Source organism: Ranitomeya imitator, chromosome 6 (genome assembly GCF_032444005.1).
Source record: "Ranitomeya imitator isolate aRanImi1 chromosome 6, aRanImi1.pri, whole genome shotgun sequence".
NCBI classification, from domain to species: Eukaryota; Metazoa; Chordata; class Amphibia; order Anura; family Dendrobatidae; genus Ranitomeya; species Ranitomeya imitator.
Window position 1 is genome coordinate 229,037,059 of NC_091287.1, and position 25,529 is coordinate 229,062,587.

Genomic DNA, 25,529 nt, shown 5'->3' on the forward strand with positions numbered 1-25,529 from the left:
TTTGCCCACTTTGATGCCAGTTCTGGTGCCCAGAACCCATTTGGGCCAGGCTGAAGGGACCTGGGTTTGATGCAGGGCATCACTGTCTGTGAATTTTATGTGTCAGATCAGTGGCCCAAAGGCATTTAACCCTTTAAAAACATCAGTTACTTATTCAAATCTGAGAAAATGGGCTGTTTGCCCACTTTGATGCCAGTTCTGGTACCCAGAACCCATTTGGGCCAGGCTGGAAATAACTGGTATGGATGTGGGGCGCCCTGTTCTATATGTCTGCAGTGTTAGACCCAAAGGCATTTAACCCTTTCTTCAGCGCTCTTTGGTACCCACTTTGATGCCCATTTTTGTGCCAGTTTTATTATTTTTGTAGCCGTTTTTAAGCGTATTCACATCAGGGCTCCTCACTGCATTGTCTTTTATTATTGTGATGATTATTTTTAGTTGTTAAACCTATAAAAAAACAGAAAAGAAAAAATTGCTGAATAAGAAACTGACGAATAAGAAACCAACTTCAGCTCCGAATAAGAAACTGAACGAATAAGAAACCAACTTCAGCCTCGTCAGATTGATAGCGTTCTAAAGCCATGATGCTGCTGAATCCGAAGGCCTTGCTGTCAGGAGGAAACTAACTTTATTCCTCCCAGCAGACCCGGGCTTTCAGTCCTAGAGGTATGGCGGCTGATGGCCGGCTCCGCAGGGTAAACTCGTATCTGCAGGCTGATAGCATTGGGGCACCTTTCAGGCTCCCTTTAAAGAAATGGACAAACCTGCTTAGAACTAGACTAGTTGTGCCGGTGTTATCACTGCATGGTGCATTTCTAGGTACTTTTTTCCAACGTTATGGCACTTTTTACTTGGCCTAGTTCAAAGCTTGATCTGTGTTTTTTTTTTTTTGTTTTTTTTTTTTATTGAACCAGAATTCTGGAGCATTGAGCTTTGTATATATCTGTCTCGGTGTCTTTTTTTTCTAATGCTTTGTGGTTGAAACTGATAATTAAAATCCAAATAGACTGATCATTTGCAAAATATGCACTTACCGTATTTATTATATAAAGAATGGTGCCAAGTTCCTAGAACCTAGTACTGTATGAAGGGGTCTTGATTTTCTCCAAACACCCGCTGTGGGAGATATTAGCATAGTCCGGGCACAGGACTCTTACTATAATTGGAGTGGTCGTTCCCAGCAGCCAGTGGGGTCTAGTGCTTTATAAACGTGTCCGATGTAATGGAAATGTTAGTTTAGGCTGCTTTTACACGGACAGTGACATGAGTTATGTCTAAAAGAAACTTCGCTGCACCTTTGTCAGTATGGGGAGATCCACTTTAATCTGGAGTCCACATTCTCCAGCAAGACCATATTTTCTCTGCGTTCTTCCTTTTTAGCCTCGAGATGGTAATTGGCCATCACCAGCCCACACCATGTATGTGAGAATGGGATGATGAAAATGGCTTACAATGTAATTCATGTGAAAACAATCCATGAATATATCTGTGATCAGGGAACTTAATCGCGTCTCCAGTTTCAAGTGCCAGGATTTTCACCCCCGAGGAAACCCCATAAATATAATATTGACCCAAATTCTGGGGATGGAATAATCATTTTTGGTATGTCTAGCATGGTTATATGCTCAGAAACATTGTGGTCATATTACTCTATTAGGAGGTTCCTATAGGAAAATCTCTAACATTAATTAGAATTCTGTCCTCCAACCACCTTTCCTTGCATACATTTAGCATCCTCCTGACCAGGCGGAGGTGTGAGGGTTCTGAGTGGGACCTCTTCAAAATGTCTACTAAAGAGACCCAAGGGTCAGACCCAGGAGGTACAGTCAGGATTATATCTGATTATTGCAGTGGCTTCCTCTGCTTACAAGTCTCACACATCTAATAAGTAAGCGGCCTCTTTATTTTATCCCCTTTTTGTTTTGAACTGTTTTGTTTTTGTGTGTCCTTTTTATTTCATCATCTTATATTCTGTAAGTTCTGTACCTCGGTATAGTAAACCTAAAATTTGGTAAGTTTGTTACTCCTTGCTCTATACATACCTATGACCTCGAAGAGGGAAAGTATAGGCTGGATGTGTTACCATGTGACCTCCCCAAATCTGAAAGTGTGCCTGTTTGATGCTTGAGATCTCACTATGTATGTATACTGGCATGTACTGGTCTGTTGGCCAGTGCAGGCGCCTCGCTGTCATAACAAAATGGGAAGTGGTGGCAGCAAGAAGTTTTGGGGTGTTCATAGCTAATTTTTTGTATTTTTCTGATTGGATGAGTGCGTGTGAGAATTAGAGCAACCCTTCACAGTCACATCTGAATTGTGTGCAGTGAGGGGCGACTCATATCATCCACAACAGCTATACTTTTTACATAATTTTTCTAATGTACTTTAACCATATTTTACTTTAAAGGTTTATCTGTAAGGAGAGAAAAGAGAGCACTTTGCATAGTTTAGGATAGACGTAGAGGCACAACACTTGGTGGCATAGTTTAGGGGGTAGATGCCAGTTGCTCTATTCTGGATAAAGGATCACTTGCCCACTGATGACGCTGAAGCTAGTAGTTTACACAAGATCTGTTTTATTGTGTCCAAAGAATGTGTGTTCAAATCCGGACTTGATTCTTCATCAATACAAAAACAGACAGGGATGTTTGAAATGCATGCACAAACTTATTGAACCCATTCGCTAGTTCATCATATGTTGGCGTCTTTGTGCATGGAGGGGTTCAGGAGCTGATGTCGGCTGTGATGAGATAACAGCAGTGGCTGGAAACCACTGCTCTCCCAGCATTTTACTTACCATAAATGCCGCTGTCAATTTTATAAACTGGCGTTTAATTAGTGCGCTCTTGTGATCTAAGTGGTGGCCATCTCTGTATTCCAGAAAAGCCTAGCCCGTGGGTGAACTTCATAGTATAACAACATTTTGGCCATATACTGCAATAATTATATTGCAGTATATGGAACTGATTATTACAGTTACAAGTCCCCTAAGAGGACTAAAACATGCAGTAAAAAGATAGTTTGGGAAAATATAAACAACAAAAAAAAATTAAGCACATGGTAAAAGTATAATTAATTTACTTGATCAGTAAAGAGGAATAAAAATTGAACCATTCGAAGTGCAATTTTTTGATCGCTCAAAGAAACAAAATAATCAGCAATCAAAATGTAATGTATGGGATCATTCAAGGCTGCAACTCGTCCCACAGAAAACATGCCCTTATGTGGCTGTATTGTCGGAAAATAAAACAAGCACAGAAGTTAATCAAGGAGGAGTAGGTGGGTGAGGCTTTGTGGCACAGCATCATGGTCCCTACTTGTGCTGTTCCGTTCAAGTCTTTGTCCCTGACGACATAAAGCTGGCCATACACATTAGTTAGCAGTCCGCTCAACCATCGTTGGACTGTCATCTCTTTACACAGAATGGCTCAGCTCAGCCGAGGGTTTCTCCGTTCTCTGAGCCTCTTCCACACTCATCGGTTTATCTCCCAGAAAACAAGAGGATTGGCCATTGAAATTCAACAGGCCGGCTCCTTAACCCCATCACGACCTCCGCTGTACTAGTACTGCTCTGCAGGAGGGGCGCTTTTGCCCAGAGCTGTACTAGTTCGGCGGCACATCGTGCGGCCTCACGCTGAGCGCCACGGCGATCGCATGCGGGTGTCAGCTATATGTAACAGCTGAGACCCCGCAGCGACACCCACGATTAGTGCTTTAACTGATCGTGGGCATTTAACCCCACTGATGCCGCTGTCAGTAGTGACAGCGACACAGAAGCATTGCGCAGGGAGGGGGCTCCCTGCGCCCTTCCATCAGCACATCGCGATACGATCGCGATGTCCTGATGGTCTCTATGGAGACCCAAAGTGCTAAGATGGTCGTGGGGTCCTGCAGGTAAGGTGGCTTGTGAGCGCCAGCTGAGAGCAGGCAGCGGCATGCCTCCTTCCCTGCCTGTCAGATCGCTGATCTGATATTCTGCAGTGCGGTGTCAGATCAGCAATCTGACATAGTGATGGTCCCATACTAGGACAATGTGAAAAAAAATTATAAAGTGTTAAAATATATTTTTTAAAATCTCTAAATAAAGAAAACATTTTTTTCCAATAAATACATTTATGTAAATTAAAAAACAATAAAAGTACACATTTGGTATTGCTGCATCCGTAACGACCTGCTCTATAAAACTATCCCTCTAGTAAGGCTACTTTCACACTAGCGTCGGAATCTCCCCGTCGCAATGCGTTGGGCAGAGATTCCGATGCTAGCGTTTGACGCACTGCACAACGGGTGCAGCGGATGCATTTCTCCGGCGCATCCGCTGCCCCATTGTAAGGTGCGGGGAGTTGGGGGCGGAGTTCCGGCCGCGCATGCGCGGTCGGAAAAAGCGGTCCGTCAGGAGCAAAAAACGTTACATGTAACGTTTTTTGCTCCCGGCGGTCCGCCACAACACGGCGCAACCGTCGCATGACGGTTGCGACGTGTGGCAACGCGTCGTAATGCGTCGCTAATGTTAATCTATGGGGCAAAAACGCATCCTGCAAACAACTTTGCAGGATGCGTTTTTTGCCATAAACGACGCATTGCGACGTCTGGCAAAAAACGCCAGTGTGAAAGTAGCCTTAACCGCTTTAGTGAACACCGTAAAAAAAAAAAAAAAAAAAAAAAAAATGGATCCATTGGTTTCATCTGAATCACGTCACTTAGAGATTTACATGGAAACCATAAAATACGTGCTCAATGTAGGACGCTGGAAAAATGTGATCCCAGTTTCTGGAAAACACCCATGGAGTCAAAATCATTACTGCATCTGTAGATAAATTCCCAGAGGGTTATAATTTTTAAAATGTGGTCACTTGAGGGAGGATTCTGCTTTTCTAGCACTTTGTGGATTTCATATAAAGAGCCCCTAACTAGTCTTTGAAAATCTGCGCTCCAGGAGGCAAATAGCACTCCGTATGGCAAAGTAGTACTATACAGCCACATATGGAGTATTTCTACATTCAGCAGAAATTGTGGGACAAATTCTGGTGCCATTTTTACCCATTTCCCAGAGTGACAATGTAATACTTGGGGCTAACCCACAATCTTGGTGGTAAAAATGTAAATTATTTTTTCTTCACTGCCCAATGGTATAAAAGTTGGTGACACATTTGGTGTCAATATGATCACCGCACTCCTAGATGAATTCATTGAGAGGTTTAATTAGTAAAATGAGGTCACTTATGGGGGGTTCTGCTGTTCTGGCACCTCAGGGGCTCTGCCAGTGTAACATGGCACCCTCAAACAAATGCAGCAAACTCTGCACTGTAATATGGCGCTACTTCCCGTCTGAGCTTTGCACTGTGCCTCAAAAGTCATTTTCAACCACACATGGGGTATCGGTGAACTCAGGAGAAATTGCACAATCAACTTTGGGGTCCATTTTCTTTTTTTGCCCTTGTGAAAATACAAAATTCATAGCTAAAAAGATTTTTGTGGGAATTTTTTTTTGTTTTTTTTTGTTTTCCTGTCTTAATGTTACACACTTCTGTGAAGCACCTGGGGGTTCAAGATGTTCAATACACATCTAGTTAAAGTCCCAAAGGGGTCTATTTTCCAAAATGGGGGTCACATGTGGGTAGTTTCCACTGTTTAAGCACATCAGGGGCTCTCCAAATGCAGCATGGTGTTTGCTAATCCATCAAATTTTGCATGCAAAAAGTCAAACGGCACTCCTTCCATTCCATGCCCTACTGTGCGCCAAAACAGTTGTTTTCCTCCACATATTAGTATCGGCATACTTAAGAGAAATTGCACAACAAATTGGAGCAATTTCTCCTTTTACCCTTATGTAAATGAAAAATTTGGAGCTAAAAAGATTTATTTTGGAAAAAAGTGATTTTTTTTTTTTTTTTTTTTTTTTTCCCCCCATGGCTCTACTTTATAAACTTCTGTGAAGCACCTGTGGGTTCAAGGTGCTCAATACACATTTTCACTGTGTGCAGAATAATTAGGCAAGTTTCATTTTAGAGGATTATTTTTATTATTGATCAACAACTATGTTCTCAATCAACCCAAAACACTCATAAATATCAAAGCTTAATATTTTTGGAAGTTGGAGTGGTTTTTTTTTTTAGATTTGGCTATCTTAGGAGGATATCTGTTTGTGCAGGTAACTATTACTGTGCAGAATTATTAGGCAACTTAATAAAAACCAAATATATTCCCATCTCATTTGTTTATTTTCACCAGGTAAACCAATATAACTGCACAAAATTTAGATATTAACATTTCTGACATGCAAAAACAAAACCCCAAAAAATTAGTGACCAATATAGCCACCTTTCTTTATGATGACACTAACAGTCTTCCATCCCTAGATTCTGTCAGTTGCTTGATCTGTTTGCGACCAGCATTGCGTGCAGCAGCCACCACAGCCTCCCAGACACTTCCGAGAGGTGTACTGTTTTCCCTCCCTGTAGATCCCACATTTTATGAGGGACCACAGTTTCTCTAAGGGGTTCAGATCAGGTGAACAAGGGGGCCATGTCATTATTTTTTCCTCTTTGAGACCTTTACTGGCCAGCCACGCTGTGGAGTAGTTGGAGACATGTGATGGAGCATTGTCCTGCATAAAAATCATGTTTTTCTTGAACGATACCGACTTCTTCCTGTACCACTGCTTGAAGAAGTTGTCTTCCAGAAACTGGCAGTGGGTCTGGGAATTGAACTTCACTCCATCCTCAACCCAAAAAGGTGCCACAAGTTCATCTTTGATGATACCAGTCCATACCAGTACCCCACCTCCACCTTGCTGGTGTCTGAGTGGAGCTCTCTGCCCCTTACTGATCCAGCCTCTGGCCCATCCATCTGGCCGATCAAGAGTCACTCTCATTTCATCAGTCCATAAAACCTTTTAAAAGTCAGTCTTAAGATATTTCTTGACGTTTTATCTTATGTTTCTTGTTCAAAGGTGGTCGTTTTTCAGCCTTCCTTACCTTGGCCATCTCCCTGAGTATCGCACACCTTGTGCTTTTTGTTACTCCAGTAACATTGCAGCTCGGAAATATGGCAAAACTGGTGGCAAATGGCATCTTGGCAGCTTCACACTTGATTTTCCTCAATTCATGGGCAATTATTTTTGCGCCTTTTTTTTCCCCACACGCTTCTTACGACCCTGTTGACTATTTGCCATGAAACACTTGATTGTTCGGTGATCGCGCTTCAAAAGTTTGGCAATTTCAAGACTGCTACATCCCTCTGCAAGACATCTCACAGTTTTGGACTTTTCAGAGCCCGTCAAATCTCTCTTCTGACCCATTTTGCCAAAGGAAAGGAAGTTGCCTAATAATTAAGCACACCTTTATATAGGGTTTTGATGTCATTAGACAACACCCCTCCTCATTACAGAGATGCACATCGCCTGATTTACTTAATTGGTAGTTGGCTCTCAAGCCTGAACAGCTTGGAGTAGGACAACATGTATAAAAAGTATCATGTGATCAAAATACAACTTGCCTAATAATTCTGCACACAGTGTAGATAAGTTCCCTAAGGGGTCTAGTTTCCAAAATGGTGTCACTTGTTGGGGATTTGCACTGTTGGGTACATCATGGGCTCTCCAAACATGACATGACAACCGCTAATAATTCCAGCATATATTCAATTATAAAAAGTCAATCGGTGCTCCTTCCCTTCCGAGCCCTGCCGTGTGCCCAAACAGTAATATTCCCCCCACATATGGGGCATTGGCATACTCAGGAGATATTGTACAACAAACTGTATGGTCCATTTTCTCCTGTTACCCTTGTGAAATTAAAAAAAAATTAGATCTAATTTAAAGTTACCGTAAGTCTGTTCAAAGTAGCTCCCTGCTTGTAATGTCACGGATACACAGCCGGCGGGGTGGGCGGGCATGCAGAATCCACCACTGTTACCACTTTGTCAGAGATCCCACTGCTGCCACCAGTTGTCAATGAAACGCAACTCGGCTGCCTCCAATCATCAGGACAATTACACATTTGGCAGACAAGTGATTAACGAGTCCGCTGCTGCTTCCACTGCTAGGCTGGCAATTGGGGAACTAACAGTGAGCCTATGGCATATACACCTCCGATTCCAACGTATGAAATATAAGTACATACACCCCATACTGTCATTGCCAGCTCCATAATATCAAAGGAACTACTAGCTGCCACCACCAATTGTTTATACAGGCCAATTGGACACCTGTTAGAAGTAACATGGCTTCAAAGTGCAGTTTACATAGCAAGAGGAACAGCGCTATTAAATTTTATATATTTAATCTGAAAAGGTATATACAGTTAGGGCCAGAAATATTTGGACAGTGACACAAGTTTTGTTATTTTAGCTGTTTACAAAAACATGTTCAGAAATACAATTATATATATAATATGGGCTGAAAGTGCACAGTCCCAGCTGCAATATGATGGTTTTCCCTTCCCCCATGACGGCACACCTGAGAGAGGGGATCCGCCCAGCCAGGACAGGAAACCCTACTGAAAATAAAAGGGCGGTACCTCTCCCTCGCTTCAGTTGGGTTTCCTGTCCTGACAGGGACCCTCTTACTGAACACGGCGGTTCACTTACCCAGGTCCCGTCCCGGCGTGGAAGAACAGGCAGCGCCTGTGCGTCGGGTTCGGGGGTCTGGAAGCGCCATCCGCAGGTCCTCCGGGTCTCTGCGTCCGAGCGGGCGTTGAGCAGCGTGGTCAGAGGGCTGGGTTCCCTTCCATGGCTGCCACGCCGCCCTCCCCTCTTTGCCGGCGTCCAGGTGCGGTGGCCGCTTCCGGGTCGCTCGTCTGACGTCACGCGCAAGGCATGCTGGGAATGGGCGTGCCCGCGTGACGTCGGGGCGGGCGCCGGATCCAAGATGGCGGCGCCCATGATGAGAACGCCGGCCGGTGAAATGGAACTCCGGCGGCACGGCAGAGAGTGGGAGGGGGTTAATTTGGGCACCGAAGGAGGCGGGGAGTGCAGTGGTCCCCCCCATAAAAGGGGGTTAGACCACAGAAGACGCGCTCATGTCCATAAACTTCACCATGGAAGTAGGACAACAGGAGCAGCAGCAGCAGCAGCCGCCTTTGCAGCAGCAGCAAATGGAGCTCTCACCAGATGCCTTGCCGAGCCACCAGCATACCAAGAGCAGCCGCTCAAGTGGTAGAAACAGCAGTCATTCTGTCCGGCAGGATTCGTCGGCGTCCAGGAGGGACGCTTCACGTGCATCTGTCCAGCCTCCAAAATCGGTACCCTTGATTGTCGGTAGTGGTGAGTGATCTACGTGAATGTCACCCTTATGGTAACAGGGTCCATTTTTGTCTGTTTTGATCACTAGGGGTCCAGGAAAGCGGTTGGTAAAACAAAGAACCGAGAGTGTGCCCTTTGTAGAAACCCGCTTGCAGTTCAGTGGCAGAAGGATCTCTGTGCTGACTGCATTACTAAAACCATACAAGAAGAGACCCCTAATTTTGCCACTAGCCTAAAAGCCATAATACAGGCTGAAATAAAAGACTCCTTGAAATTGGCCCTTAGCGAACCAAGAAGGAGAAGCCGTAAGGCGTCCACAGACTCAGATGCCTCTCAGAGACAGGGGAGTCATAAAACATCCCGGTCTCCCTCTACCTCCTCGGCCTCTGTCCAGTCTTCAGATTCCTCCTCGGACAGTGATTCAGGAGGTCGTCCATGTTTCCCAACTGAGGACGTAGATAAATTGGTTAAAGCAGTTAGATCTGCAATGGGGCTTAAAGAGGACAAGACACCTAGGTCTCTAGAAGATGTCATGTTTGGTGGCCTAGAAGAGAAAAGGAAACGCACGTTTCCGGTTAATGCAAAAATAAAAGCATTAATTGACAAAGAGTGGAAAAAGCCCGAAAAAATGGGTTCCTTACCCTCTTCATCCAAAAGGAGATATCCTTTTGAGGATAAAGACTCCGAGTCCTGGGAGAAAATCCCTAAGATTGACGGGGCAGTAGCCAAATGTTTAAAAAGATCATCCCTTCCGTTAGAGGACTCTGGTGTTCTCAAAGACCCGCTCGATTAAAAAGCAGATAGTTTCCTGAGACACATCTGGGAAGCCTCAGCGGGGGGCCTTAAGCCGGCGATTGCGGGAACATGTACGGCCCATGCCCTAATGGTCTGGCTACAACAGATAGAAGATCAGCTGAAAAACAAAGTACCCAGAACTGACATCCTTGCAAACATTTCTTTGCTACAAGGAGCAGCAGCTTTTTTGGCAGACTCTTCTGCGGATTCCGCAAGACTAACCGCAAGAGCCGCGGGTTTGTCCAACGCGGCAAGAAGAGCCCTTTGGCTCAAAGGCTGCCCGGGGGATTTGCCATCTAAACACAAACTGTGTTCTATTCCATGTGACGGCCAACTTCTCTTCGGGAAAAAACTTGAAGACATCCTGGAACATGCAGGAGTTAAGAAGAAAGGTTTTCCCAACATCCTTAAAGATCCTAAAAAACCTTTTTTTCGGAGGAGAAGATATAATAGAGGTCGCCCCCCAGGGGAGAGGAAAAATTGGGACTTTAGAGATAAAAGAGGATCGGGCTAAATGTTTAAAGGCCCCTCCACATCGGCAAAAAAATCCCCCCAATGACATTACGCCAGAAGTGGGAGGAAGACTCTCCCTCTTCTTTCCGGCCTGGGTAAATATCTCCCCCAGTATCTGGGTCACGAACATCATCAGAGACGGCCTAAAAATAAAATTCGTCTGTCCTCCCAGACGAAACTTCATAATAACTCCTCGTCGGAAGTCTCAGCAGGAACAATCTGCCCTAGAAACCGAGATCTTGGGACTTGTCCACAAAAAGGTTCTTCAGGAAGTCCCGGTTCAGGAAGAGGGAGACGGGTTTTACTCCCCCCTCTTCTTGATCCAAAAACCGGATGGTTCTTGGAGAACTATTATAAATCTAAGGAAGCTCAACCAATCCATAGAGAACTACACTTTCAAGATGGAGTCTATAAACACGACCATAAAACTTCTCTTCCAGCACTGCTTCATGGCAGTAATAGACTTAAAGGATGCTTACTACCATATACCAATACATCAGGAATATCGGAAATACTTGAGAGTAGCTCTCTATATTCAAAATCAGGTAAAGCATTATCAATATACAGCTCTTCCATTCGGCCTGTCTACAGCCCCCAGAGTTTTCACCAAAGTGATGGTGGAAGTAATGTCATACCTCCGGTCCCGGGATGTAGTAATTGTCCCATATCTGGACGATTTCCTGGTAATAGGGAGGTCAGAGTCCCACTGCACTCATCAAGTATCAGTGGTAACATCAACTCTAATGGAGCTGGGTTGGATAATAAACATCCCCAAATCCAGACTACTGCCAGTAAAAATACAGTCCTTCCTGGGGTTAATACTGGACTCCGAGCGTCAGCTCTGCCTCCTTCCACAAAACAAAGTGGACAAGATAATAAACCTGACCAGTACAGCAATACGTCAACCCGCAATGACTCTCAGAAAGGCGATGTCCCTTCTATGCTCGTTAACATCGTGTATACCGGCAGTAGAATGGGCACAATTCCACCTAAGACATCTACAGTGGGAAGTTCTCTCAGCTCAAAGACTGTTAAGAGGGCATTTAGAAGGAAATCTGTCTCTCCCTGAGCGTAAGGGATTCCCTAGCTTGGTGGACTGTAGAACACCACCTGACAAAGGGGGTCCGGTGGAAAAATCCGGTCATAGACATCATCACGACCGACGCAAGCGGTACAGGTTGGGGAGCTCATCTGAGATCTCACTCTGTACAAGGTACCTGGTCCATACGAGAAAAAAACTATGGATCAAACGAAAAAGAGCTATGGGCAGTGGAGAAAGCCCTAAGACATTTTCTCCCTTTACTCCAGGGTCGCCATACTCGAATCCTAACAGACAATCGAGCAGTGGTGGCGTATGTCAATCATCAGGGGGGAACGAGGTCCAAAGGCCTCATGAATGCGTCAAAACTCCTCTTCCAACTGGCGGAACAACACCTGTTATCTCTGTCGGCACTACACATCAGGGGCATAGAAAACACTCAAGCAGACTTCCTGAGTCGCAGAGGCTTAAGACAGGGGGAATGGTCCTTAAACCCCCAGATATTTCAGCAAATAGTCCAAGCCTGGGGCTCACCAGAAATAGACTTGTTTGCCAACTCACACAACAAAAAAGTCAGAAAGTTCTGCTCCTTTAAATCCAAAAGAACATCCCTTCGCAGTAGATGCCCTACTAATACCTTGGAAGTTTTCTCTAGCCTACGCATTCCCCCCGATAGTGATGATCCCAGCTGTGATCCGGAAGATCAGAGAGGATCAGGCGAAAATTATCCTCATAGCTCCATTTTGGCCAAGGAGACCATGGTTCTCCCTTCTAAGGCAGATGTCGGTAACAGATCCATGGATTTTGCCAGAAATTCCGGACCTACTAACCCAGGGCCCAGTAACCCACTCTCAGGTGAAGGGCTTCCATCTGGCAGCCTGGAATTTGAGATTGCGTTACTAAGTCGCCATGGATTCTCACCAGGATTAATCTCCACCCTGTTGAAAAGCAGAAAACCCATAACTTCTAGAATCTATGGTAGGACATGGAAAAAATTTCTTGACTTCCTGGGTGAACCATTGGGGGAGGTGGGTCCTATCCTAGAATTTCTGCAAGCAGGATTACATCTTGGGTTAGCAACCAGCACCCTTAAAGTTCAGGTTTCAGCCTTGGGGGCCCTGTATAACTGTAATCTTGCCTCAAATAGATGGGTTTCACGATTCATAAAATCTTGCAGTAGATCTCGGCCGGCCGTTATCCCAAAAATCCCTCCTTGGGATCTAAATTTGGTCTTAGAAGCTCTAACTAAACACCATTTCGAGCCCTTACAGGAGTTATCACCTAAGTTACTTACCCTTAAAACAGTTCTTCTAGTAGCCTTAACATCGGCACGTAGGGTAAGTGATTTGCAAGCCCTGTCAATATCCCCTCCTTATACTCAGGTTTTTGATGACAGGATCGTTCTAAGACTAGACCCGGCCTATCTCCCCAAGGTGGTTCAAAAGTTCCATAGGAGTCAAGAGATTACCTTACCATCTTTCTGTAGTAATCCTAGAAATCCAGGGGAACAAAAGTTCCACATGCTAGATGTGAGAAGATCTATGTTACAATACATATCTATGACTAGTCAGTGGAGGAAAGACCAAACCCTATTCATAGCCTTTCAGGGTAGCAAAAGAGGGTGTGGGGTAGCTAAAAGTACTATTGCTAGATGGATTAGGGAGGCCATTGGTTTATCCTACTCTGCGGGTGGCACTCCGGTTCCTGAAGGCATCAAGGCTCACTCTACCAGAGCCATGGCTACCTCCTGGGCGGAAAAGGCTGAGGTATCAATTGATCAAATTTGCAAGGCTGCTACCTGGTCCTCACCCTCAACTTTTTTCAAGCACTACCGGCTAGACCTTTCCTCCTCTGCTGACCTAACCTTTGGTAGAAGGGTACTCCAAGCGGTGGTCCCTCCCTAAGGTTTCATTCTACAAAAGTCTCTCAGGTGTGCCGTCATGGGGGAAGGGAAAACACCAGGGTTACTTACTGGTAACAGGTTTTTCCGGAACCCATGACGGCACCTGTATATTCCCCCCCTTTATCACCTTTTCGGTGTGCACTATTGTTTTGGGTGCTTTTTTAGTTAATATGATGTGGTGTTGGATTGCCATGTGTACTAACCAGGGGGGCCTCTCATGCTCTGAAAACCAACTGAAGCGAGGGAGAGGTACCGCCCTTTTATTTTCAGTAGGGTTTCCTGTCCTGGCTGGGCAGATCCCCTCTCTCAGGTGTGCCGTCATGGGTTCCGGAAAAACCTGTTGCCAGTAAGTAACCCTGGTGTTTCCACATCCAAATCGGAGAAAGGGTTTAGGAATCATAGCTCTGTAATGCATAGCGTCCTCTTTTTCAAGGGACCAAAAGTAATTGGACAATGGACTCTAAGGGCTGCAATTAACTCTGAAGGCGTCTCCCTCGTTAACCTGTAATCAATGAAGTAGTTAAAAGGTCAGGGGTGGATTCCAGGTGTGTGGTTTTGCATTTGGAAGCTGTTGCTGTGAGCAGACAACATGCGATCAAAGGAACTCTCAATTGAGGTGAAACAGAACATCCTGAGGCTGAAAAAAAAGAAAAAATCCATCAGAGAGATAGCAGACATGCTTGGAGTAGCAAAATCAACAGTTGGGTACATTCTGAGAAAAAAGGAATTGACTGGTGAGCTTGGGAACTCAAAAAGGCCTGGGCGTCCACGGATGACAACAGTGGTGGATGATCGCCGCATACTTAATTTGGTGAAGAAGAACCCGTTCACAACATCAACTGAAGTCCAGAACACTCTCAGTGAAGTAGGTGTATCTGTCTCTAAGTCAACAGTAAAGAGAAGACTCCATGACAGTAAATACAAAGGGTTCACATCTAGATGCAAACCATTCATCAATACCAAAAATAGACAGGCCAGAGTTAAATTTGCAGAAAAACACCTCAAGAAGCCAGCTCAGTTCTGGAAAAGTATTCTATGGACAGATGAGACAAAGATCAACCTGTACCAGAATGATGGGAAGAAAAAAGTTTGGAGAAGAAAGGGAACGGCACATTATCCAAGGCACACCACATCCTCTGTAAAACATGGTGGAGGCAACGTGATGGCATGGGCATGCATGGCTTTCAATGGCACTGGGTCACTTGTGTTTATTGATGACATAAGAGCAGACAAGAGTAGCCGGATGAATTCTGAAGTGTACCGGGATATACTTTCAGCCCAGATTCAGCCAAATGCTGCAAAGTTGATTGGACGGCGCTTCATTGTACAGATGGACAATGACCCCAAGCATACAGCCAAAGCTACCCAGGAGTTCATGAGTGCCAAAAAGTGGAACATTCTGCAATGGCCAAGTCAATCTCCAGATCTAAACCCAATTGAGCATGCATTTCACTTGCTCAAATCCAGACTTAAGACGGAAAGACCCACAAACAAGCAAGACCTGAAGGCTGCGGCTGTAAAGGCCTGGCAAAGCATTAAGAAGGAGGAAACCCAGCGTTTGGTGATGTCCATGGGTTCCAGACTTAAGGCAGTGATTGCCTCCAAAGGATTTGCAACAAAATATTGAAAATAAAAATATTTTGTTTGGGTTATGTTTATTTGTCCAATTACTTTTGACCTCCTAAAATGTGGAGTGTTTGTAAAGAAATGTGTACAATTCCTACATTTTCTATCAGATATTTTTGTTCAACCCTTCAAATTAAACGTTACAATCTGCACTTGAATTCTGTTGTAGAGGTTTCATTTCAAATCCAATGTGGTGGCATGCAGAGCCCAACTCGCGAAAATTGTGTCACTGTCCAAATATTTCTGGCCCTAACTGTATACAGTTGCATGAAATAAAACAAATAACTTTAGAAAACTACTAAACCTGGTCATGAAAATGGCTCTGAGCTTAGTGGAGGGAAGCACTCCGATTGGGAAAATTGACAGGACCCTGTGTGAATTATGTGTTCCAAGGACTAACAAATGACCTAGACCAAATACTGCTTCTATGATTTTATTAGCTCAGTTACACCTACATACCTTCCCTTGATGAGCTCATGTGGGTGCGGATTGTGGAATGTATTGGGTCTGTTAGCATTTTATGGGATCCCCAACTTACTGATAGATATTGACGTCATATTTCCTATCATGATTTTACTGTTACATAAAGATCAAACATGGCCTGGTTCACATCATCTATAGGACCGATAAGTTGGAGGGTTTTAGTGGCCCCGTGGTGATTGTGAGTGAATGCGTCATGTGTTTCTTCGCTTGACACCAACCATGTATATCCCAAAAATATCAGATTGATGCAAACCCCAATATTCATATCTGGACACTGGCATTGGCTGGTGTGCCACAGATCCTTTCATGAGATGTTTCTGCCTGGGGATGCAGTTTTCTCCTTTGTGTAAACAACTGTCCATTTTTTTATCTGGTTCCCAGAGTAAATTTTCCTGTCTTAATTACCTGGCCACTGCAGGATCCCGCTGCTTTAAAGGAGATGATGTGTTTGCTCCCTTGCTCATCTTCCTTGTTTTATTTAGTCGCTCTGTTCTTACTTCAAAGAGGTTGAAGTGTTAGCTCTTTTCCAGTTACAATTAGTTTTCTATCGTTCCCATATGTTTAATGTGAGGGGGGATATGTCACCTCTCTAGAGATATGTTAGGGGTTTACATTTTATTTTCCTCTGACAGTGGGGGTGCATGGTGTTAGACCCCACTGATCTCATATTGTTGTTATTATTTATGTATATAGCACCATTGATTCCATGGTGCTGTACATGAGAAGGGGTTACATACAAATTACAGATATCACTTACAGTAAACAAACTAACAATTACAGACTGATACAGAGGGAAGAGGCCCCTGCCCTTGCGGGCTTACGTTCTAGAGGATGGTGGGGAAGGAGACAATAGGTTGAGGGTTGCAGCAGCTCTGATGTTGGTGAGGCGGTAGCTTCGGTAGTGGTGAGGAGGCAGCGGGGTCAGTGCAGGCTGTAGGCTTTCCTGAAGAGGTGGGTTTTCAGGTTCCGTCTGAAGGATCCGAATGCGGTTGATAGTCGTATGTGTTGAGGCAAAGAATTCCAGAGGATGAGGGATATTCGGGAGGAGTCTTGGAGGTGGTTAGGTGAGGAGCGGAGTGTGGAGGAGAGAAGGAGGTCTTGGGAGGACCGGAGATTACATGAGGGAAGATATCGGGAGATTAGTTCAGAGATATATGGAGGAGACAGGTTGTGGATGGCTTTGTAGGTCAGTATTAGTAATTTGAACTGGATACGCTGAGGGAATGGGAGCCAGTGAAGAGATTTGCAGAGGGGGGAAGCGGAGGAGTAGCGAGGAGAGATATGAATTATTCGGGCAGCAGAGTTAAGGATGGACTGGAGAGGTGCAAGGGTGTTAGCAGGGAGGCCACAGAAAAGGATGTTGCAGTAGTCGAGGCGGGAGATGAATAGAGCATGCACGAGCATTTAAGTAGATTGACGGTTGATGAAAGTATGGATTCTGGAAATATTTTTGAGCTGGAGGCGACATGAGGTGGAGAGAGCTTAGATGTGCGGTTTGAAGAACAGGGCAGAGTCAAGGGTTACTCCAAGGCAGCGGACTTACGGTAAGGGGCAGATATTATTATTATTATTATTATTATTATTTATTTATATAGCACCATTGATTCCATGGTGCTGTACATGAGAAGGGGTTACATACAAGTTACAAATATCACATACAGTAAACAAACTAACAATGACGGACTGATACAGAGGGGCGAGGACCCTGCCCTTGCGGGCTTACATTGTTGACCTATCCTATTGATGGGGCATCAATAATTTCTGCCCAGACAACCCCTTTAACTGCTAATACTTCATCAATCTTATTGTAGCATGTATACTAGTAGCAGCTTATCAGAAATCAAATCATTTTTAAAAATGTAATAAAATTAATATTGGCTATAATGAAGTTTGGCCTATTGGTATTGGGTTCTCATGTGTTCAGTGATCTACTACCTAGCAGTCATGCGCAGACTCAGCTGAGCTGTTTATAGTGCCAGATTTCCTTTAAATTTGTCATATATTTATCACTGTGCTAGCACTGATGACCAATCCAGTTCTAACTGAAGGATGAAAAAAAGGAAAACTTTTACAAAGAACGTCTGCATGCATTAGAAACTCTCTGCGCTGTGGATTCATGTTTTAACAATTTTTTTTTTAAATTAACACTTGAATTTTAATTTTCCCTTTGTTTTTTTTTTTCTCTCCTGTTTGCACAAGTGTGGTCACACGTTTCCCTGCTGCACAACTAGGACAGAGTAGGGGCAGCACGGTGGCTCAGTGGTTAACACTGCAGCCCTGCAGCGCTGGGGTCCTGGGTTCAAATCCCACCAAGGACAACATCTGCAATGAGTTTGTATGTTTCTCCCAGTATTTCCGTGGGTTTTCTCCAGGAACTCTGGTTTCCTGCCACATTCCAAAGACATACTGCTAGGGAATTTAGATAGTGAGCCTCATTGGGGACAGCAACGATAATGTGTGCAAACTGCAAAGCGCTGCGGAGTATGTTAGCGCTATATAAAAATAAAGATTATTATTAGGTGAGGTGAGCTGGTTTCTGAACCTCTTTCTGTCACTAATTCAATGACGCATTTTTTTGACACTGTAAAAGATATTTTGTATACACCACTAGACTGGATGTCATCAGTAGGTGAGCACATCAAATGCTTGTGAAACTATTCCTTCCTACTTTTACAATATAAAGGATTGCACTGGAAAGCCACCATAAAGGAAGGCAAGCCTGCCAGAGGAATCTGCTCTCCAGTGCTGCTGCTCCCACAGTTGACCTCTAAGCGGTGATGTCCTTGAGCAAAGTGGCCATGCCACCAGGTTGGCTTGTTATTGTCATCTTTGAGCTTTAACAGATGCACTGACATTTAACCTCGCATATGCAAGCTGCTGCTAAAACTGATTTTTCCGTGATTTGGTAAATAACGCCGTGAGATTCATTTAACCTTTAGGCTATGTTCAGATGTGACGAAAGCTTAGTGACTGTTACACCCTGATTTGTGATCAGAAAATTTTCTGCAGATTAAACTAGTACCAAAATGGATGAGGTTTTATGCTGTGGAAGAAAAATCTGATGCACGTTTGATCTGAGGAACGGATTTAAATCTGTAAAATATCAAGTTGTATCGATTACATAATTAGCAAGTTACACAGATACTGACAAATCTGTGAACAAAGGGTGTGTGCACACAGTGTATTTGATTGCAGAAATTTCTGCATCTCTAGGAATTTGTTGGCAGCAAACAAGCAACAGAAAATATTTGCCTTTTTGCACAGCAATTACCGTATTTTGCGGATCATAAGACGCATCGGATTGTAAAACGCACCCCAAATTTTGAGGAGAAAATTAGGAAAAAAAAACGTTTTAATATAATGGTGGTGCTTGTTATAATCCATGCGTCTAAGGCTATGTGCACACGTTAGGATTCCTTGCAGAAATTTCCTGAACAAAACTGGACATTTTCAGCAAGAAATCCGCATGCGTTTATATTGCGTTTTTGCGCGTTTTTTGCAGATTTTTTGCATTTTTTTTTTTCCGGAAGTTCCCAATGCAATAATATAGTGGGAAATCCGCAAAATTAATGAACATGCTGCATTTTTTACCGCGATGCATTTTTTTCGTGGCAAAAAACGCAACATGTGCACAAAAATTGCGGAATGCATTCTAAATGATGGGATGCATATGTATGCGTATTTTATGCGTTTTTATTGCATTTTTATAGTGAAAAGACGCGAAAAATCCGCAATGTGTGCACACAGCCTTATTGCTTACTGGCGGTGGTGGCTGCGGTGGAGCAGGGTCCCAGGGTCGCTGCTGGAGGAGTCAAGTGTGGAGGGTTGCCGCAGGCTGGGATGAGGGGGTGTTCTAATGTGAGCCGCTGCTGGTATTCGGTTGTTTCGGGAGCTCTGCCGACATTTTGTGAAAGCCCAGTGCCCCTGCACTTACACGGTTTATTGTGCAGTGGACTCGAGGAAAATGGCTGTCGGTGGTGGCGCAGATGGAGATCTCGGCACCAAGATCTCGGGAGATGAGATACTGTGCTGCTCTGCCTACTTCTTATATGGATTGTTTAGCTGTTCTCCTATGAACATTTCTACTTTGGTGAGTAAGCTCTACAACAGCGATGTACAACACACCGAAGATACCATAGTACAGAGCAGCACGGAGATAGTGCCTCTGTAAAGTCACCTGCACATAACATCTGTAATAGAACTACTTTAGGCATCATTGCTGTGTATGTGTCATATATTTCCCATTATACATACATATTCAGCTCATGTATACTAGAGCTGAATGTGTATGCATAATGGGAATACAGTTAATGTTCGGCTGGCAGTTCTACAAATGGCTACCATCGACAGTGTTGGTGCTTACCATTCCATGGATCACACACCAGGGGTTGCCCTGGCCTTTAACCACTGTACAGAGATCTGGGCTTATACAAGGACACCTGGGTTGGGGCCACAGAATAGCTGCTGTCTAGTGTAAGCTGAAATGAGTCCTCAAGGATCTGGGTCAGATCCAGGAGGACAGACAAGGCACAAAATCAAAAGACATAAGAATCAAAATTAACGTGAACCAGGGCTAGTAAAACCAGAGCTCTCAGCTCCCAGCAGTAAGCTTGGAGAATTTGTAGGGTGTGTTGTTCTCCAATTGATCAAAGCAGTGAGTTTATTGTGCCATCTAGACAGCGCACACACCTATACTGTCAGACTAGACTGCACTACAGGTACCAGCCACCCTAGTATCAGTGGCTGAACAGAGCCTGCACCGACCAGAGCTTCTGATCCTGACTTTTACTCCATCACCAGTGACTCCCACAGAATGAATACAGCAGGACCTGGTGATGGAAGCCGGCGTCATGGGGGCAGGTCCCAGAGGAGATGTGTAGGTTGCCTCTTTTTATAAATGAATTAAATAAACTCATTGTCCTGTTAAAGGAACCCTCGAGATTTCCCTATGTAGAACTGATATCGCCTTGTTTTTATGAACAATTTTGTTTTTACCATCCCTACTGCTGCATCCGTCAGTTGGGCATACCTTCTAAAAAGATCTGGGTGTTATGCTATTGAGCACTGAGCAGTCCACTAGGCATCTCCAGGCAATGTCCAGCTCCCGATATGTGGCTCCTAACATTGCCATGCTGCCTTTCATTAATATGGATGGACCCAGACAGCCTTGCAAATATAATCAGAAGATTGGTGCACGTGCATCTCACTTTCCTGATAATTCTCAGCTAACTAAAACTCCCAGAGGTCTTCTCTGTCCAATGACTGTGCACCTCCTCCAAACAAGCCTTCGAAGAAACCTCTGTTTGGGGCTTCAAGTGTTTCAACATCTCTCCTAGCATTTCCTACATGAATGAGAAGGAATAAAAAAAAAGTTAAAAATTGAGAACATATGGTATCTTAATTAAGATCAAATTCTTAAAAAGTTTGATGACAAATTGGTTGGTTTTTCATTTATTAGTGAAGAACATAAAATTGCATCAGAAATTACCTGTAGACTGTGACCCTCGCGGGCAGGGTCCTCTCCCCTTCTGTACTTGGGTATGCCTTGTTTTGCTCTTGCTTATTGTGCTCGTCTATGTCTGCCCCTTTCCCATGTAAAGCTCCATGGAATAAATGGCCCTATAAAAATGTCTAATAATAATACTCTGATCATTTGCTGATTGTCACTACTGCTAGGTTTGCGAGGCGTGAATTGGGGGTGTCATCCACTTCTGGTAAAGTCAGAGGGACAGTGTTATCTTGCAGACATCGGGTGTTGGTCGTGGTATGGCCACTGGACCTTTCGGCTCTCATCAGCAAACAGTCTGGGGGATCTTGGTAATATGTATGGCAGGCCATGTGGGTGCAATAGACAATTTGGTAGAAAACAAATGTGATGCATAAACAGAAGGTGGTGCCAGTGAAATGGTCAGCTTCCATTTACCATGGTGTTCTCTAGAGCATGTTTAGCAGAGACGTGTTAAGTACTTGCCATTAATTCACTCTGTAGCCCTCAGGTAATAGTGTGAAGTATGTTACCCATTACCAGCCTTAAACCTAGATTGAAGTGAGCAGACAGGAACTGATAACCGAATTCTCGCTGTTTTATCAGATGAAGGTGATTGACAATGCGGAGCATGTTCTGTACTATTTGTTGACCACTTTGTTCTTTTCTTCGAGCGCAGCAAATATTTTATTTTCCATCCCTGCTCATTTATCTGCTAGAAAGGATGCGTGCGGATTTCTCCAGTAGGATTGATTTTCAGAGACCAAGCATTAATAATAAGGTCATCCATGCCTTGAGAGCCGTGCATTAAGTGACAGTAGTATGGCCCTTTTGTCATTCAGAAGTGTCAAGGCATCGCATGGCCGTCCCACAAAGTAGGTAGATGGGGTCTTTCAGCTGCCACAGTCGGTGCCTTGATGTCTGCCAGAGTAACCTGGAAGGTATTTGTGTTGTCAGTCACTGAGACATCACATTACTTTAAACTGTAACACAGCCTATGTGCGGTTAGCCGTCTTATCCATCAGCACGAGCAGATGGAAACAGTACATCATTTTAATGCACCTATTAAGAATCCCCCTGTAAGGAGACACACAGACTTATGCTCAGCAGACACAAGTACTTAGGACTGCAGAGCAATGCAATGAAATAGGAAAAAAAGATTGTGGTTTTTAACGAGTTTATTTTTCATTATCCAACTTAATTATTGGGATATTTTGCGTCTAAGAAATGTGTACTAAAAGCAGAGCATGTTTACAGGGTGCAGGAATGAGCAGGTAGTCAGTAGTGTTTAGACAATGCATTAGTGTCGGTGCTTAGTAGAAAAACTTTTGTGTTTTTATTTTATTATTGACAGCACCGATTGTTTTTGCAGGTAAATGAGAAGTTTGCGATTAACTTGATTGCTGAGCAACCCGTAAATGAAGCAGAAAACCGAATAGTATCCTGTGATGGTGGAGGTGGAGCTTTAGGCCATCCCAAAGTGTATATCAACTTGGTGAGTTCACACCTACCCAATGGACACTGCGATAAATGGGTTAATGCAGATGTAGTGGGCAGCAGGGTGGCTCAGTTGTTAGCACTGTTGCTTTGCAGCGCTGGGGGTACTGAGCTCAATTACCTCCAGGGGCAACATCTACAAGGGATTTGTTTGTTCTCCCTGTGTTTGTTTGGGTTTCCTATCACACTCCAAAGACATACTGATAAAGAATTGTCCCAGTGCGGACAGTATCGATAATGTCTGTACAGCGTTGTGGCATTAATGGCAGTATATAAGTGAGTAAAATAAATGAATTTTCCTGGTTAGGGTACCATCATACATGTAGCAATAAAGTGCCACATGCCAGCTTCTCCTGCAGTTTTACTATTAATTGCTTCAGTTCTTAGATTGCGGTTTGTACAAGTACATTTATGTTTTTCATGTTGGTCAGTCTTCCAGCAAATCACCACATGACTGCTCCATACAGTGTTTAGTTTGGTATTTGAAATAGTAATGGGTGCTGTCATTTGGTTGTGTGATTGACTACTACTCTCATAAGACATCGCTAATCAAAAACTCTTGACAGCATTATTGTACCCCATGTAGTTTACCATGTCCAGACTGATACAACTACAAGGCGGCTTTAATCAAGACAAGATGGTTGGAAACTTCTGTTAGGTATTCAGGTTGACCGAGAAACAGTAGAGAGATGGAATGTGGGGTGTGATACACCGGTACGTCCCATGCTTTATGCTAAATGTTTTGGAGAGATCAGACAGTGTCAAACTACAAATGTGCCCTCCATTACCTTTAATTTAAATTAACATCTCCCAATATTAACCCCTTTTACACATGGCAAGTTTTCATTTTTGCACTTACCGTATTTTTCGGATTCTAAGACGCACTTTTCAAAAATGTGGAGGAAAATGAGGGTGCGTCTTATAGTCTGGCTGTACCGGCTGTGGTGGGGAAGCGGCATCGGCAGAGCAGCGAGTCACAGGCAGGAACCGGCTGTTGCTTCTAACTCCTGTGCCTGCTGCTAAAGAGAAATGAATATTTACTGCATTCCATGCCCATGGGCATGGAGAGCAATTAATTTTTATTTCTCTTTTGCATCCTGGTATGATTGGCCCCATCCTTATTCTGGTATGATTGGCACCCACCCCCATCCTGGTATGCATGGCCCCATCAGCAAACATTTTTAAAAAATTACACTTACCTTCCTGAAAAATATTTAGAATTGAGAGTCCTCAGTGGTTGATACCTTTTAATGGCCACCTGAAAAGATGGTAATAAATTGCAAGCTTTCGAGACTACATACGTCTCTTCATCAGGCAAAGACACCTGATGCCTGATGAAGAGACGTATGTAGTCTCGAAAGCTTGCAATTTATTACCATCTTTTCAGTTGGCCATTAAAAGGTATCAACCACTGAGGATTCTCAATTCTAAATATTTTTCTATCTACTGGCTAACACGGTACCAAGATATATTTCTTTCCTGTATCAAAATGGAGGACGTACCTTCTTGGCGCTCCCTCGCAGTTTCCTGCTCCGTTGCCAGCTGCTGCTTAATGCTTGTAAGTGGCGCATGGCAGGGGTGTGCACTGTGCAGAGCAGTGAGTATTCCAGCAGCTGCCCTTTGACTTGCAAGTAGCGCATGATGTCCCTGCCATGCACTGCTTACAAGCGTTAAGCAGATGCTGGTATTGGAACAAGATGCTGCGAGGGGGCACTGGGAAGGTAAGTGTAATGGTTTGTTGTTTTTTTTTATCTTTTCTGATGGAGCCATGCATACCAGGGTGTGGGCCAACCATTCCACGTTAAGGATGGGGGCCATGCATACCAGGATAGAGATGAGGGGCCCATGTGTATCAAGATGGGGATGAGGGGACCATATTTACCAGGATAGGGGATATTAAGTACAGAATTGACCACATTTTTTGCTTCAGTTTTTTTTCCTAATTTCTTCCTCTAAAACCTAGGTGCGTCTTATAGTCCGAAAAATAAGGTACGATTTGTAGTACTCTTCTTCCAAGAGACGTAACTTCGTGGACCAAGTTATAGTTTTAAATAGCATAATTCATTTTACTATATGATTTACTGAAAAATGGAGAAAAACTTGTAAGTGTGATGAAATGGTAAAAAAATATAGTATTGGTTTGTAAAAATGACTTGGCAATATGATTCTTCGAGATCAGATTATGGTGCAAAGCAAGCATATTTTTTTTCCTGTTGATGGAGCTGTGTAAGGGTTTTTTTTTTGTTTTTTTGTTTTTTTTTAAAGGTGGCGAGCTCTCATTTTTATTGTTACTACTTTCACATACATTGCTTTTGATTTGCTATCCATTGCATTTTTTGGGTGGTGTTAACACAAGGGGGCATGATAATGAGTATATGTGAGCATTTTTTTTTATTATTCTAATGGTAAATTATCCTTTCCATGAGCTAACAGAGGAATTAAATATTTTAAGGGAATGTGCCACCAGTTTACTTACAGGTTTTTTTTTTTTTCTTTTTAAATTAAGCTTAAAATAGTAATTAAAATGTATTAATGCAATGTTTGCACTGTTTGCAAACATTTCTATATAAGGCTAGTTTCACATTTGCGTTTTTTGCCGCTGCGTTTTAACGCAAAAAAACGCATGCTGTTTTTTTCCTATATTTAACATTAAAAACGCATGCGTTTTTTTGTATGCGTTTTGCCGCATTTGACGACGCATACGTCGTTTCTATGCTTGCGTTTTGTTGCGGAAATGCAACATGTAGTAATTTCTAGAGGCGTTTTCTTGCCGCAAAAAAACGTATTGCTGTCTATGTAAACGCATGCGTTTTTAAGCACATGCGTTTGGTTGCGTTTTTTAACGCATGCGTTTCCATAGAGAAAAACAAGTCTACACACTGATAAGCCACCCCCCACCATCAAGGTGATAAAGGGATCCAAACCCTAACCCTAGGGATCCAAAC

At 43.6% G+C, this 25,529-nt stretch overlaps 1 protein-coding gene across 1 annotated transcript in view; it reads left to right on the plus strand.

Moving 5' to 3' along the window:
* NDUFS6 (NADH:ubiquinone oxidoreductase subunit S6) overlaps window positions 1-25,529 on the plus strand; it is a 47,696-nt gene that overhangs the window by 13,950 nt on the left and 8,217 nt on the right. The window contains exon 3 of the mRNA XM_069730506.1: window positions 22,460-22,582. Within this exon, the coding sequence (XP_069586607.1) occupies window positions 22,460-22,582 (123 nt within the window). The remainder of the gene's footprint in view (window positions 1-22,459; window positions 22,583-25,529) is intronic.